Raw genomic sequence first — 17,942 nt, forward strand, 5'->3', positions numbered from 1 at the left:
AATCTTTTGGTGAAACCTAAATTTTTAGACTCAACTGGAAGTTAATTAATACCATTGGACTCCAAGCCACTTTAGGAATTTATTTTATCTCACTTATATGTGATACCGATATTGTCCCTTGATCTTCAAGCTGAATACTGTGATGATCAATATCGTTATTTGTTCGTTAAGGTTTTGAATGGATGAAGCTTTTTCTTTATTGTATAAACTTCTTTATAACGTGTGTGTGAGCAACTAAAGTCCCTTTCCAGGTGTAAATACAAAAAATATAATACTATTTCGAATAAAAGCCAACATAATTTTAAAGTAGCTTGAAAAACATTGTTAACATTTTGTTGTCACAAACGAGAGCATGTAATTTCAATTTCCTTTCTTTCTTAGGAATTGTAAATAAAGCTTTACAAAATACGCAAACGTAAATATTTGCCCAGAGGAATAAATGATACCAAAGTTGAATGAACGGAAAACGCTTCATGTCCTTTTGAAGTTCCTGTGGGGTTTAATGACGTCGTGAATTAAGAGGGCTGTTCAAAATGTTGTTGATTATCTGTTTTTTAACTCTGGAAATACATATATACATATGTATGTATGGAAGTATACCTTTTGGTGTCGGAGTTGTCCTCTTCACTGACTAAAATAAAAACACCATCTGCATGGGTATAAAAAATAGATACATATTAGTGTTCGAGTATACCTATGCCCACAGCCATAGCCATATTCAGGAGGGCCAGAAGAATTTGGCATATGTAGTTTCACACCAAAATATGTACATATGTATGTACATAAGTTCCCGTTCGATCCATCCCGAAAGAAAAAACGCACGTATTCGGAATGCATGCTGAGCGGAAGTTTAATCGTGAAAATGTAATGTAAAAATGTATGTACATTTTGGAAGCAGCCACCCAGCGGGAAAAAGATGTGGAAGATATGCTATTTTCCAGAGGTTTCTTCATACAAGCGGAGGGGCAAAAACCCCCTTCACCCCTTACATTTTTGCCGTCTTGTATACACTGCTTTTTGTCCTGAATATGATATATCCCCTACCCTACGCCTGCTAAAAGAAGTTGGTTGTCACAAATCCCAATCCCTGAGCCTGCTAAAAGAAGAAGAATTTCCAGTACTCTCGAAACCTAAAACCTACTTCCAAAAACCTACTTCTCACTTTCCCGCTGGGAAAGTACAACGTGCTGGCTTGTTTGTGTTTGTGTTTATGAAAGCAAATGTCCAGAGGGTTTGCATGAGTGTGTGTGTATATCGGACTGTTTTCATTGCTGCTGTTAAGTAAGCATTTGCTGCTGAGAAGTATTTTAGTTGAATTTGAAGCAACGCCCGAACAGGTTTAGCGCGAATGTGTTTAGGAATGTTAATAATAGTGTAAACGAGACGGAAATATGCAAACCTTTTTGAGAAACAGTGATCATTTATTTACTTTTACCAAAAGTAGTTTGTATAGTTGTATTAAATTATTAATAAAAAGAATTCCTGGATTGAAAGAGAGGAAATGATAAAATAGATCGCTCTAAACAAAACAATGTGGATGTAAACATTTTTTTATAGATAATATGTACATATACGTTTATGGACGTATGTATACATATGTACATGCATATATGTATTCCTATAGTAGAAGAAAAGGCCAACAATATTGGGGAGCGAAACGACCTTACTAATAATAATTTCTCAAAAAGTTTGTTGGTCATGTGGAGAAAACATGATAATATACATTGAACCAAACTTTACGCCGCAAAGCAAACCAGCAACAGAATTTTGTGGCCTATTTACTTGTATATGCAAGGCGAGAAACTCGAAAGTAAAAAAATTTGGAACTTTCAGAGAGGAAACCACATTGTTTTTTAGTATTATTTTGCAAATATACTTCTACCACTCCCAAACTTTAAAACATACGGTATGTTTTAAAAATATCAAACCAAAACTTGACGTAGTCTACACAAAGTCTCAAAAGTACTCAAGAATATGGTTTATTTTGATTTTATTGCTGCCAACTTTGCATGAAATCAATGGTCATGAAATGTCCGGCCAAACGTCAAATTTAAATGGAATATTTTCATCCCGTAAGCAATATGATAATAGCCAATTATCCTCATCGCCGCCGAAAAATCTCACCATTAAAGCTGAGAGCGTCAGAACCTACCAACTACAACTAAGAATCCAAACCAAAATATCACGTACGGAAAAGAATCTCAACAATTTATTCAAAAGGATAAGACTGCAACGAAGAGGCTCAGTTCATAATGCCAGTTTAAAAAACACATCTTACTTAAATAATCAGGAAACAGCTGTTGAACCGAGAAATACGTTAACAATTAACGGAAGAAAGACCAGAGAAATCGGAGACATTCTGTTGGGAGAAAGAACCGTTAATAAGCAGCCGCACAAAAAGCCAAATTCAAAGCAAATAGATGCAGAAAAGCTAAAGCGCCTTATTTTAAAAGGCCTTGGTATGAAAAAAATTCCAGATATGAGAAAGGTAATAATAAATAATAAAGTAAATAATAAACAAGCTAGACCGGTAATGTCGCATCTTTTATTTATTTACAGGTTAATATAAGCCAAGTTGAGTATTCCAACAAATATATAGAATACCTGAACCGTCTAAAAAGTGGCCACGAAAAGAGTGATAGCTATTTTAATAACTACTTAGGACCTTCTTCCGTAAGAGACCTACATTTGTTGAGTATTGTTTCAAACAAATTTAACGACATAAGCAACAAACGATGGCGTCATAAAAGATCACTTAAAACCAAAAAAAGAAAAAATAAAGCTGTCGAAATTGGGCAACAGGACAAAACGAACATACTTTTACACTTCCCATTGACAAATTTAAAAAATGAAAATTTCCATTATGACAAAATTGACGAAGCCAATGTTAGGCTTATGCTTCTTTATAGCTCATCCCTGGCAACGAACTCTAGAAACTCTAGAAATCGAAAATTCAGTCACATTTATAGAAATAACAGTTCAAAGGATAATATAAGAAACTGTAATTTTGGTTTTGTTAACGCTAATCAATCCAAAAAGGCCAAAAGTCGGCATTTAGTTCTTAAAGTCTATCAACGTCTTTCAGCGAACAGACGAGCTTTACTAACGTCCCGAAAAATCGAATTCGAAAATATTGGCTACGAAGAAACTCGGACTCAGTGGATAGAGTTCGACGTAACGAAAGCTGTTCGTTGTTGGTTGAACAATAGCCACGAAAATTTGGGTATAGAAATTCAATGTGATAAGTGCAAAAGCGTAGGTGCTCGAATACTTAGTGACTCTAGCCCGAAGTCATCGCAGTCGTCATCAGCGAAATCTTCAGCCTCAAACGATGAACACTTTAACCTTATGCCAGTTCTAAATATAATTGTACACGGTGCCTTAAGAACCGAACGGGAAGGTGACTCGGACGTCCATCACATCCTGTTGTCCAATAATAGAAGCGGTGAATATGTTCATCACCAATCGATCCACGATGCCTCTTGGGCAAAAGACTCGTGGAACAACAATTGTTACAAATTACACCAACGGTGCTGTAGAAATCAGTTAAATGTAGCCTTTAGAGACATTAAGGGTTTTGAGTTTATATTGCAGCCCAAGGTATTTGATGCAGGCTATTGCCAAGGACGATGCCCACCACGTCATAATCCGGCCCATCATCACGCCCTGCTGCAAAGTCTTATATGGCAAAAGGACCACACGCTAGCACCCCGTCCGTGTTGTACACCCTCAAAGCTTGAAGTGCTCGAAATTTTGCACGTTGACGAAAATAACAGCAATAAGCTAAAGATTTCCACCTGGAGTGATATGCAAGTTCTAGAATGTGCCTGCTCTTAAACAAAATGAAATAATATTATTATACATACAACTTTTACCTAAATGTCTTTTTATTCATACAAATTATTTTAAGGTATTCATTTTTGTACCACTTTTAACGAATATTTAAATAAATATTAGTATTTTGTTCAAAAATACGAAAGCAAGATTTTTATTGGCATAGATCGAGAAAGTCTTCAAATAGGAATTTGTAAGTGCAAAAAGATCAAGTCTACAGAGTGTTGAAGATGACTTCAACAGACTGTCCAAGTGCAATATCAGCGGAAGGTAAATGTCTAGGAAAATACCAATTTAAGATGGGAAGCAAAGAAGTGACAATCGCTTTAGGAATGTCATGGAAGCCGCAAATGGATATATTTTGCTTCCGTTTTGATCTACCAAAATCCGAAGCTACCACCCAGAGTTAAATCATTTCCATTACACTGTGCGACAAAATTTAACAAAATCTTTGTTTAAGTTACTTTTTTGATTGTTTTCGGTTAAGGTGCATAAATTATGCACAAAAATATTTATACCACCTTTTAAGTGATACGATTTCTATTTTCACGGTAAATTTTATGAAATTATTATTATGAAAATAATTAACACAAAATATTTTTTTTTTTTACTTTCAATAAACTATTATTTTTTTTAAAAGTGAATTTTTTTCCTGATTTTTTTTGGCTTTTTCAGAGGTATCCTCGCGTAACAAGTTCCATACGTAGTCGCCCAGAGTATAGAGCTGGGAGAAAAAAGCGTTCATTATAACGGTGAAAAAATATTTTCCCAATATGTGATTATAAGGCTGTGAAATATGCAAAAACGCGCGTTTTTGAGACATTTGAGTGTGCGTAAAAGCTGATTGGCTATTGATATTAACAAATCCACAAACTTATATTCTTATTTTGATTAGTAGAAGTGAAAAATAATAAAAAATCAACCTTAACATTTTTTTGTCGCACAGTGTTATTGCAAGTTTTCACGATCTACTTAGACTTTTAACTCCAATCATTATAAGATACAAAATGTTCGTACAAGTACTTTGGATTGAGCCTGATTTACTCATATTTAATCAGTGAGATCATATTGCTCGGTCCGCGATGAGGGAGGCTTACCCAGATCCTACGACCCGACCGGTGAGCTTTTGGTAGCAAAGGTGTACAAAAGGCCCAAGTGCCTTTTATGTTCCATGAATCTGACCAAAACTATAGTACCCTCCACAAGGATATAATAACCGTCTGCACGCCAGATATGTCTGCACGAGTGTACCTTTATTAATTTGTTTTTAAATATTATACGCAAAATAAGCCATGGATTAAAGTCTGAAAATATAATAATGTTGTTTATGTCACTTTTATCACAACAAAAATTTGAAAAAAATTGCAATTAAAGCGACTCTATGCTTTTACAATTAGATTACAAAATTGTGTGATAAATAATTAGAAACAAAAGTAACTAATGGTATAAGCAAAATAAAAGTTTTTTCTATTATAAATATTCTAAAGTTCTGGTTTACAGAACCTATAAAATCCTTAAACTATGTAATGTGTTCCTGTGTTTTTGTATCTCACATGTGTCATTTATGTATTTATAAATATATTATGTATATGTACATCTTACATAACTAATATGAAATAGATCGGTTAGATTATGGTGTCCAGCTGCCGGGCTTGATGCAATATCTTTTTCTGATGACCCACCAAGGTAATCCCCATATCTGACAGCTGTTGAGCTGTTAACCTTGAAATCTGAAAGGGCAAGTTCTGGTAATTACCTTGTACAATAAACCTTGGACTTCATTTTACCAACCTGTTGAGCATTAACTAAATTAGCCTCTTTAAAATGCTGACAGTATCTTGACATTTTAATGGTTTCCAACCAAAGATCAGTGCTTATAAATATATTTTGACCACGCTGTGTATCCAAAATATGGGTACCGTCTGATTCGGGTGAGCTTCGAGTTGTCAGTAATGACTGCGGTTGTCTAGCCAAGTTGTCAAGGGTAGAAACGATGCTTGCAAATGTCGGGCGATGAGTTCGTTGCTTTTGCCAGCAATCCAACATAAGCTGATATAGGGCCTCTGGACAGTCCATCGGAGCCGGTAAGCGATAGCCTTTCTCAATACTCTTTATTACGTCCTTAAACCGAACAGTAGTTTAAAGTATAACCATGTAATAAATCATTTTAAGTTAGTTCTTACCTGATTTGACCAGTTCCAATATGGACGTTCTCCGTAGGACATAACCTCCCACAAGACCACTCCATAGGACCAAACATCCGAGGCCGAAGTGAACTTTCTAAAAGCAATTGCTTCGGGCGCAGTCCAGCGAACAGGAATTTTGCCACCCTGTAAATATAATAAGAGTTTATGGAAAAAATACTTTAAATACACATTTTTCCCTTTTAGGAATATGTAGTTTAAATATGTTGAACAAAAAGTTGTGTAACTAGAGGTCCTGTGTCCGCTTCGCTGGTCAACGCAGTTTAACAACATTTTTCAAATATATGGAAGTATAGAAAGGTGGTGATTTAACATTTTTCCAGTTTGACTTTTCCACTTGCGCAGGACAATCCAGCCGTTTCTCTTTTAAACTTTAACGCACTGCAATATCGGTATAATGTCACCATTGGTCCAATATCTAAATTTTCATTATCACTGTAGAGATCTCCAATGATCTCCATGTGCTCATTTGTCTTTCTTCGCTTAAGTTTTGTGAATATACTTGTTGCTGGCTTGGATGTCTGCGTCCTCTAAGCATTTTGGGCTATGGACAGAGTGGTGAATTTATCCTCAAATGCACGATCCACATAATTTTCACAGTTCAACTTAAATTCAATAAAAATTCTTTTTTTTTCACAATTTCACAGTGAACACAATACCCGTTTGTCCATGAAATTAACTGAGCAGAGAACACTAAGGTTTGCATAATATGTGAAAAAAAAACTTAATTCACTTAAAAATTATAAATGAAAACCACAAAAATTGAGTTAAAATTCTATGGTAGCGTATTTGTCACAAATTATAGCCTATTTTACTCCACGATAATGAAGCTTTCTATCGGTGAACTAATTTTTTAAATCCGATTAGTAGTTCCGGAGCCTATTTGTTGCAAACAAACAAATTTTACCTCTTTATAATATTAGTATAGATAGTAATATAATTAGTAATAAAGGGTCAGTAAACTAAGCAATGTACTTGACTTTCGAGAATAAGAAACATGAAGACATCATCTGTATAATGAAATGGAATACATACCCGTGTTGTATATGCATCGCTTGCATTTTCAATTTCTCGTGATAGCCCAAAATCTGCTATTTTGCAAATTAATTGGGCATTGACAAGAACGTTACGAGCCGCCAAGTCTCTGTGTACATAATTCATATCACTTAAATAAGCCATTCCGCTGGAAATGCCACGCAGCATTACTATTAGCTGTAAGGTTTGGAATTTCCCATCATTCACACGAAGAAAGGTGTCCAAGCTGCCGTTTTCCATATACTCAGTAATAATCATAACTGGGTTTGAACGTGTTACTACTCCCTGTAGATAAATAACATTTGGATGATCAAACTGTCCCATGATGGAAGCCTCTGTCAAGAAGTCACATCGCGCTTTTTCCGAAGACCCTGGTAAGATTTAAGAGAGGTTTAGTTTATATTTCTTTTCCGCTTTTATTTCAGCTAAAATGCCTACCTGGTTTTAATGTTTTTATTGCCACGTCAATGTCCTGTACGAAATTAGGAGGTATCTTCAAACGACCACGGCAAACATCGCCAAACTCTCCTCCGCCTAAGTAATATTTCGTTTATTTTTATTGGTAAACAACTACGAATATATTTCGAATTCTTACCGATAATAGCTTCAATTGTTATGTAGTTTGCATCTATTTCCCGAGCGAATTCCCTTATCGCCTGGTTCGGATCTTCGTACGTATGCGGATCTACGTAGCTTCTGCTGTTACCAAACAAAGGCGTCGTCACTAAAAACACAATAATAAATAAAAGGCTTGATTAAACTACTAGTAATCGTGATTCATGTTAAAATTGAAAAATTGTTATTTTTTTGTTTAGTTTCTGTATTTATTCAGTAACTATGGCGTTAATGATGGGGTAAATAAAACCCCATTTGATAATGTAATGGTGTGAGTACCGATGCAGCACCTAATGGTTGATATTTGTATCTTAGTATGTCAGAGATTGTAAATCTTTTCAATTAAAATTTTAGTAGTAGTTAAAGATGTGGTAACGAATAAGATAAGGCTTTTGCATAAGTTCCATTGCCTACCCTTAACTAAAATAATAATACTTATTTAAAGTATTTAAGTAATTTTTCAAATCTTTCAATGACATTTTAAACAATGGTTTAACCACAAAGACTAATATATATTTATAAATAATCTTGAAAAGCATGCAACTCAGCCAATAACCACTTAAACAGACTTAGAAATAGCGCAAACATATAAATTTACAAAAAGATATACCGTTTAAGCGAAGGGTTTTGACAATTGGAGTTGTATCCATAGAATTAACTAAAAATAAAAATAAGAATGTTTTATTGAAAATGTGATAAATATAGATTAGCAATTCATTAAGTCGGCGTCCGACTAGATTATTTTTTCGATAGTTAGTTGAGGTAGTTAGTTTTTCAAAAGAAAGTTATTTATATAAAAAAAAAGTATTCATAAGTGAATTGTGTCCATTTTAAGCGTTTCCCTATGTCTCCAATGGAAATTTTCTACATCGTTTTCAAGTGGAAAATATTTTTTTTTAGCTAAAATATTTTTTTTTAATATCACAATAAAGAGAGCATTTGCTTGGAAGTAATCTGTAATCGGTTTTTGGGCATGCAATACAAGTTGGTTTTTTTTTTTTTTGCGGCGACATGAGTCTTATAATTTTATTATTTCAATTATGAGCACATCCTTAATGGGTAAAGTCGGCTAAACTGTCCTAAGTACGGAGAAGAACTATCAGTAAAGCACCTACTAGATACATCAGAACAAACCTATACGGTCTACCAACTCCAAACTATTATTATCTTTCAAAAGGATATGTAAAATTATAGATCAAATGTAAACACCCCTATCTTATATATAAAAATGAATCGCAAAATGTGTTGGTAAGCGCATCACATGAAAACGGCTTGACCGATTTGGCTGAAAATTGGTAGGGAGATAGCTTAGAACAAGAAGAAGGTTGTAGCATAAGAAAATTATGGGAAAACCTTCTGGAAAAGTCGCTAGCGGCTTAACAGATGTACACAATGTTGTATGTAATTACGCAATCGTTCTTATGGGGTAGGCAGTAGGCATTTGGTTTTAAGTAAAAAGGTTTGCTTTATCAAAGTTTTTATAAAAAAAAGTGTTTTGTTTGTGAGTAGTGAAAAAATAATGCCTGCTATAAGACGAAGCAATTTAGGTAGAAGAACCAGAAATGCTACAAACCAGTCTAATTACCGATCTAATCGTACTGCACAAGAACGTGAATATGTAAATGAACGTGAAAGAATTCGGATATCACAAACGCGTGAAGCGCGAGCGCGACATTCAACTAATAATCGCGCAAGTTTGAATCGAGCTGCTTTCAGTTACGATGTGTCAATTGACTACAGTAACTACCAATGTGTTGTTATTGGTTTTATGAACTACGTTTGCTCAAACTGTAAGGCATTAAAATACAAAAACGAAGCCAAAGGATTGTGTTGCGCAAATGGTAAAGTGAAATTGATACCATTGGATCCACCACCAGAACCATTGTACTCATTGGTTTCAGGAATAGGAACAGAATCTATACACTTTTTGACACATATCCAACAATATAACAATTGTTTTCAAATGTCTTCATTTGGGGCAACAAATGTAGTTCGGGAAAATTTTATGCCAACTTTCAACATTCATCAGGTTGAATCAAACCAAACTTCGATCTGAAGAGTATATTCACCTTCGAGATGCGATTAATACTGATGGAAATGCACAGAATGTCGGTCGGATGACTATTCTTCCATCAACATACATCGGAAGCCCACGGCATATGCACGAATATGCTCAAGATGCCATGTCGTATGTTCGTCATTATGGTACAGCAGATTTGTTCATCACATTTACATGCAATCCGCAATGGATAGAAATCAAGCAGGAGTTATTCTCTGGGCAATCACCCATTGATCGTCATGATATTACAGCCAGAGTCTTTAGACAAAAGTTAAAATCTTTAATGGATTTCATCGTAAAACATAATGTGTTTGGTGAGACACGCTGCTGGATGTATTCTGTGGAGTGGCAGAAACGAGGATTGCCACATGCACACATTTTGATTTGGTTGGTTGAAAAGATAAGGCCAAATGAAGTTGATGCAGTGATATCAGCTGAAATCCCTAATGTACAAGTAGATCCTGGATTGCATGAGGTAGTTATCAAAAACATGATACATCTAGAGAACCCATGTTTCTCACATGGTCAATTGTATGTTGCCTGTTCCCGTGTTGGAAAACCATCAGATTTGTTTATCTATGCGCCAGGTAATCAAACAAAAAACATCGTATACCACAAAGCACTACAATGATAATAATAAAAATTATGATTCACATGATTAACAATAAAGCGATTACATACTTTTAAATCCTTATATATGTTTTATTAAATTATTTTTTATTCACAACGCCCTATTATAGGGTGACGGTTCTGTTTAGGAGATTTTTTTTAAATACGTAGGCACAAAAACTGCCACATTACAAATCTTTTTGACAGGACGAAGTCTGTCGGGTCAACTAGTTAATTATGAAAATCTTCTCATCAAATGTCAAATTACAGATATAAATGTAACAAAATTGTTATCAATTGTCGAGTCTATGGCCACAGTACCTAGTTACTCCTTTCCCTAAATTAGTTATTCAGGCAGGCTCCGGTTTTCACTTTTTTTTTCTCGTTTTCGTTTTGGGCGAAAACGTACGTTTTCGTTTTTGGTGCTCCGGTTTTCACAAACTTTTTGTCATCGTTTCGTTATCGGAATGGTTCAAACAGCTGACTTTTTTGGTCAAAAGTAAACAAAGCGAAAAAATGACTTTTATATTTTCAATTGCCTGTTTTGAAGCCAAAAGAAGGCAGAAATTGATTGATTTAAGAAAATCGAGACATTTTAGATGCAGCACATGTGTTTTTAGTATGTCTGATGATCGGTAAATTAAGTTGTCTTACTTACATTTTTAAAAGTTCAAAAAAGCCTCCATCAGAAATCAGCTGTTTCCCACAATAAGGGGCTGCCACCTGTTTTGCAGCTTTCATTCCACTATTCTCAACCACATTTTTTTACTGCACTTTTGCCATTTAAGAAACTAAATTAATCATATTTATTTATAAAAAGCTTATTTAACTTTTCTTTACAAATATTTTTTTCTTCGTTTTCATTTTATAAGTATTTTTAAGTGGTTTTTTTGTTCCACAACAAGTACGGCAGCATTGACGATAACTTTTGGCAATAGATTTATCGGCCCCTTAGCAAAACGAAATTTGTTGTTGCCGACGGCAAATATTTTATGTATGAAATCAAGGTGGGGTCAGAAAATAATTATTTAAAAAATAAATACGAATTAGATTGACCTACTGATGATGTGAAATGAACATCAATAGACCAAGAAGTCAACTATTTTTTTCCTTTTGCAATTAAGAACCGATTTAATGTAGAAAAAGGCATTTACTTTTCATTTCGACAAAAAAAACTTGCCCGTTTTTGAAAACGAAAAAGTCTTGTGAAAGTGAAAACGGGAGCACCAATTTTCGTTTTTGAAAACGAAAACGAGAGAATCTTGTGAAAGTGAAATCCGGAGCCTGCCTGTATATATTGTAAATGCGATTTATGGATAATGGCTAATAACGAAATAAAATAAATAATTTTACAAATTTAATGACACATTCTTGAACTACTTTTGAATTATATTGGAAGAAATTTTTACTGAAAAATATTAATAAATAAGCTTGTGACGGTGAATCTCCAGAAACGCCTTGAAAATACTATAAGTGGTTTAGCGGTGAACATTATAACTCGATTCGCCTGAGACGCGTTCGGGTGGTGTTGGAAGTTAAAGACTGGGCATGGGTCTGTAGCTTGGCCTGATATTTATATTTCCTGAATTTATAGCTAAACAATTTCATCGCGTTTAGGTCGAGTTTAGTTATTAATGGTTAAAACCTTCTTGAAGTGACGCATCAACTATGGTTTGTCGATTTTAAAATGTACGTCAAAACTATTGAGAGTTTTCATGGGTCAGAGGTCAATGATGTCATAATTTTGTTTTATTAATATTTTGTATAGATCTTTCGAGCTTCCCTACAATAGGATAATTTAATTTTATATCGATTTCTTAATCTTTCCTATGGCGGCTATATAATATAGTCATCAGATTTTCATAAAATTAAATTAATTTGAAAACTAGAAAGGTAGCTAGCTTCGGCGAGCCGCAGCTTATATACCCTTGCAGCCATCAAACATATGTCCAACAAAATAGAAGAAGACGATGACGATTTTTCTATATTTTCTATAAATTTAAAAATTATTCACTATCACTATCTAGCACTATCTAATTTCGAATTAAATTTTATCAAAATCGGATAACTATTTCGTATAGCTGCAATATGAGAGATTGAAAAAAATATATATAGAAATTAATGGAAATAAATATATAACGTTGTTGGTTTTTCAAGTTTTTTATAACCCTTGAATTGAAAAAAACTTTCATAAAAATCGGACAACTATATCATAAAGCTGCCATACGAACAATAGTTCAACATATGTACAATTTATGGGAAAATCGTCATAGCTTCGATGTTGTCTATCGGTATAATCGATTTGGGGTAATCGACTTGAATTGTAGTTAAACAGTTAGAAAAATAACTTACCCTCATTGCTAGCGTAATCCATCGGTAAGGGCAAATGAGTCGTCGACTTTTTATCTAGTTCGTCCTGATGTTTTGATCTCATAAAATAGACTGTGCCTATTATAAATAATACTAGGAACAGGACGCCCGTCACAATGGCACCAGCAATAAATCGTATTTGCACCGAATCATCGTAAGCTGTTATTTAAGACATTATTAACATTAGTATTGACACTTAAAATCAACGTATAGAATAGTTCAATTTACCTGTGCCTTCGGATTGAAGAGTTTGGGCATAAATCATATTACTGTAAGAACCAAACCCATTTATGGTTTTGCAGCGGACTTGGAATCCATACTCTGTGTTTTCCAACAGGCCATCTATATGTGCTTTGGTTTCTTTTGTATTTAAAGCTGTCTTGTTTATGGCATCTAATTCCACCTTGGGAAACCAACGCACTTCATAAAACTCAAGTGGAGAATCACTTTGGACAGGCTTGTCCCATTCTAGATCGGCATCCCTGCTAGTTATGGCCAATATACGTAAGTTAAAAACTGCCGAGAACAAAACTGACTCAGTTGTAAAAACTATGTCGGCGTGGCTAGTCTTTATTTCATTCAAATCCAATGGAGTGTTTGAAAGCGACGTATTAGGATAGGTAATATCATCAAATGCCATTAAAGACGATTCGTTGGAGTGCCGTTTTGAATCCACAAGATACGTGACGCTATTGGTTGCGTGTATCTGCACAGTGTACGTGGTGACTGGTTCAAGGTTTGTTAAAGTTATTTTGGTTTCGTTGAATGTGTCAGTCGAGGGATTGTACATTACATTTGAACTGCACATATTGCATCGGATCTTATATACAACATCTCTATGATACTTTGGATGTGTTTCATTCTTCGTTGGGGCACTCCAAGATATTATGGCACTTGTTTGGTCAACAAACAACAACGTAACATTTATAGGTGCTCCTGGCGGACTATAGCATGGCATATGTCGGCCATCATTTGGATGTCTGTAGTATCCTGGCGTACACTTGCAAAATGGTGATCCTGTTTTCGTAGAATTTGAATTGGGCGGACAAGGCGTACATTTTGATACTTCTTGAGACTTGAATGTTCCAAGAGGACATTCTGAAAAAAAAAAAAGAAAAACAATGATGAACAACTGGTCAAGACGGTCTGTAACATTGAATTACATTAGAATCCGCTTATAGCGTCTTTCAAGGGACCGACGAGTTTTCGTCGTTATACCCCGAAGACGCACTAAGCAAAAGGATATAAGTGTATAAGTCTGTCTGGGGACCAATCAAGCCATCGAGTTTTCGTCGCAATACCCAGACGGACACTATAAGCGGAGTCGTTAAAACAGGATTCTACTGTATTTGGAAAATTTATATTTGGAAAAGTTAATAGTAGTTGTTTGAGTTTTTACCCTTCAAGAAAAAGCAAATTAACAATATACAGACCTAACAATATGCAGGTCGTTTAAAACTACTGTTAAGCCAACCTAAGTGAATAGCATCACCAACCAACAGGTCACTGTTAACAGTGACAACTCATACTACCCTGCAGGTCTGGCTGTCATTTGGTGACTCGCGGCATTTAAGCAATCGTGTGTGTAGGAAAGAAAAAGGGATATTCCTAAGTTTTCCTCTCTTTCTCACTCTTATAATACAATCGTTGCTTGATGCTAAAGTTCTTCATATATTGGATATAATATATATATAAACTTATATATATAATACATTTAATATATACAATATTATTTAAATTATTGAACCAAGGTAACCATGACATAACATTGATTACAAATATTGATAGAATATAACTCGCGTGTAATTAAAAAAGTCATATATAATATGTAATAATAAAAAATATTTTTTATACCATTTCAAGGAAGTCGGACACAAAACAGACGCTGCCCTACGAATATTCGTCAGAAGCCATTTTAAGTTGTAACCACATATAAAGGGTTAACAAATACTTTCGAATTTCATATTATTTATCAACTTATCTTTTATGTTATAAAATAAGATATTTTAATAAAATTAAACAAGAAATAAATATATACATATTTAAAAAGTTTACGAGTTGGCTATAAATTTAAATTTGGACTAACGTCTAGATTAATACTGACCTGTGCAAGTTTTATTTAAATCATTTGGTTCATAGCCGGCCTTGCAACGACAGCCACCGGTAAGAATGGTCCACTTCCCGTCACCTTTGCATAAGTAGGTTGGGGTCTCATAGGGTTCAGCGTTTTCAACGCAAGTTCCATTCTGTTTCTCGATAATAGTAATTTCTCTTCCAGTTGGCGTTTCATTAAAATGAGCGAAATTCTCAGTAACCGCTGGACAAGTGATATAATAGACTTTTACGGCCAGAACACTGATACAAGCGCCTTGATCTCTAAAGGCAAAGTAAACGCCTTTTTGTTAACGGCTATGCTTTTGACCTCGGTATTTATATCCACATCGGAGTTCTGATTAAAGCGGCCCTCTCCAGCAGCGATGCGAGCAATGAGTCTGTAACTTTCTGTTTGCCACGGAGGGGGCTCTCGGGTGGCAGCGTCGAACTCGTAAAAGAGTAAACTGAAAGTTTCCTTGCAGGACAGCGCATTTCCTGAAAATTGAAAAAGAAATAGTATTAGAATTAAAAAAACTCTTCCTGATTACCTGCGCATTTATGTGGAGAATTTGTGTTAAAAATTTTAAAAGGATCGGTTCAGAAGATTTGGAGTTCTGATGTTCACCGACTTTCAAAATAACGTTTTCGGGAAAATCGATTTAAATTATTTTTATACGTCAAAATACGACCAAATTCGATGGTTTAAAACGTTGTAACTACGTTAGTTTGACTCTTAAATGACTCAAAATTTTTACACAATATTCTCGACATATTGATTTTTTAGAAAAAAAAAAAAAAAATAAATAAATAAAAAATGTTTAAAACCGCATTAGCGCACTGAAACAGGAGCAATAAGTACCTGTCCCACCAAGGGACTGGAAGTTCTCATTTAATTATTTCTTCGTGTTTATTTTTCAAAATATTTTTGAATGTATTCAAACAATCGGTAAGTCTGGAATTGGTAGACTAAAATTAAACTTTGTAATAGTGAATTATTTAATGATCAAACACCAAACACGAGCTCAGACTGAAATGCTATAGTATGTACAGTACACATTGGAATGATTACGCAATATTTTCAGAACTATTGTGTAGCGCATCGTACAGAAGGTTTTACCGAAAAAAAAGGAAAAATAAAAATAATAAGATTTACGACCTACAGTTCTGATACAACAATTGAAATAGGAATCTGTATATAAGAAAATGAAATTCTTATCGGGATGATTGGCTAATTTTTTTTTATTTTGTTCGTGATAGTCTGCAGGAAGGGAATTGGAAGGGATATAATAAGTTAGTTGTTTTTATTATACACTGAAACTTATTTACATTTACATTTTACATTTACACAACTTTTAATGAAGTTTTCAACGAGAGTTGCAGTTAGTGACTAGTTTACAGAGAAACAGACGAAATAGATTTAGATGGTGATGCTGATCTAGAACATGTATTTCTTATAGAATCTGACTGTAATTATAGTACTTTCTGCAAAGGTTTAAAGATTATTGAGTATAGTTACCTGGGAATAAAGAACAGTCGCGTATTGTGAACTGAATTTCAATGTAAAGTCGGTTTGCTGGCCCACGATCGATAAATGGTGACCACAGCCAGTTATTAACGTTGTTATAAGCAACATCGCAAACTACATAGCTTCTCCAATTAATACCTTTCACAAAATCTGTAAATGACTCTTCAACCCACTGAAAGTAGTTGAAAATAATTGAAAATATTAGTAACTTTGTTTTTATTTGTAAGAAACAAGAGTTACTAAAGGTCATCCATCGCTTATATTGTAGGGTTTCATTATACTTGCAGTTAAAAATATATAGTTCAGGATTTCTTAAATCTAAAGCTTGTTGAGAACAAGGTCTGTTATATTTTATCTGGAGATTTTTCTATTCATTTTCCATATTTTCGACTTTTGTTCGTATGGCAGCTATCTCCGATTTTGGTGAATGTTTTTGAGCATTTGTCTGATGTTTTTGATCAGACAAGCATGATTTTTAGAATATAGTTTTCTAATAACACTCGAATTTCGAATTAAATTTCATAAAAATTGGACGACTATATCATGTAGCTTGTTCAGGCCTCTCCCGCTCTCCCTCTCCCGGAGCTTCTCCCCACACCGCATTCTCCCTCTCCCGAAACTTCGAGAGCGGGAGAGGCCTGAACATGGCTGTTATATTAACAATCGTCAAAAATATAAAAAAAAATCGACATAGCTTCGATGTTGTTTAGCCCTTATTTTTTTTGATCGACATATTTGATGACTGCAAGGGTATATAAGCTAAAATCTCCCCGTCTAACGATCTTAATGTTTTGCAAATAACTTAGGAACTTGTTACGTACCCCAGGCGTCTGGGCTTGAGGACCATATGGATACCTGGTCCACTCCAAAGTAGCTTCTCTGGTTGTATCCAACAAAACAACTGCAGAACGTTAACAACTTTTAAGTGATGTGGTTCTCTGGTTAGAAATAAAATTTATGAGAATAACGTACCTTGATCTGCATGCGTCAATTTTAGGTAGATCATTAATACAAGCAATATTATGCCTTTTAATGGCATTTTGGAAACAATTCGATATCTACATTTCGTTTTTATTGGTGCTTGAAGTACGTTTATCCCATATTGAAGTGTGCTTATGATTAGATTTTGTATGGAAGTCAGATTTGTATCCAAGGGTTTTCGTTTTATTAAATGGTTTGCTACACCTCTGTCAACAAAATTGCATTTGGATGCCATTTTCGTTTTTCAGTACTTTTCAGAGGACTTTTATTTAGATTTTACTACTCCAGTTCGAATGGTCGCAAATGTATGCGAAATGTATAATTTTGGTAACATTATACGTTATTGGTGTTTCTGGCGCAGGCTTGAAAGTAGAAAAAATATATTATTTCTCGGTTAAAAACAAATTAAATATTTTAAATTTTAAATTCAAATAGTTTTAAATGCAAGCTTATATGTACATATGTATGTGTCTTCGTTGGTACCGATATACCTGCATTTTCTTCAGCAACACACAAATGTATGTACACTTACGTTATCATATGGATACAAATTGATGGCTTGTAGGATGCTATTCAGCTCAAGGGACGCTTACTTTGATTTAGCTTTAACACTATT

The 17,942-nt window shown here is 34.5% G+C and overlaps 2 protein-coding genes across 2 annotated transcripts; one reads left to right on the forward strand and one right to left on the reverse strand.

The window, feature by feature from the left end:
- The first annotated feature begins 1,290 nt into the window (after positions 1–1,290).
- Positions 1,291–3,974, forward strand: LOC108095053 (inhibin beta A chain). The gene is made up of 2 exons (XM_017195959.2): positions 1,291–2,488; positions 2,560–3,974. The coding sequence occupies exons 1-2, from the start codon at positions 1,712–1,714 to the stop codon at positions 3,835–3,837; spliced, it is 2,055 nt and encodes a 684-aa protein (XP_017051448.1). The 5' UTR covers positions 1,291–1,711; the 3' UTR covers positions 3,838–3,974.
- A 1,092-nt stretch (positions 3,975–5,066) lies between these two features.
- Positions 5,067–17,942, reverse strand: LOC108095030 (ephrin type-B receptor 1-B). Its single transcript, XM_017195900.2, is given in 15 exon segments — positions 5,067–5,564; positions 5,626–5,955; positions 6,018–6,164; positions 7,074–7,444; positions 7,512–7,607; positions 7,669–7,797; positions 8,299–8,346; positions 12,709–12,885; positions 12,955–13,824; positions 14,831–15,127; positions 15,130–15,315; positions 16,337–16,517; positions 17,167–17,246; positions 17,318–17,688; positions 17,859–17,942. Coding segments are annotated over 14 exon segments (3,261 nt in total). The 5' UTR covers positions 17,562–17,688; positions 17,859–17,942; the 3' UTR covers positions 5,067–5,459.

Source organism: Drosophila ficusphila, unplaced genomic scaffold (genome assembly GCF_018152265.1).
Source record: "Drosophila ficusphila isolate 14025-0441.05 unplaced genomic scaffold, ASM1815226v1 contig_220, whole genome shotgun sequence".
NCBI lineage: Eukaryota > Metazoa > Arthropoda > Insecta > Diptera > Drosophilidae > Drosophila > Drosophila ficusphila.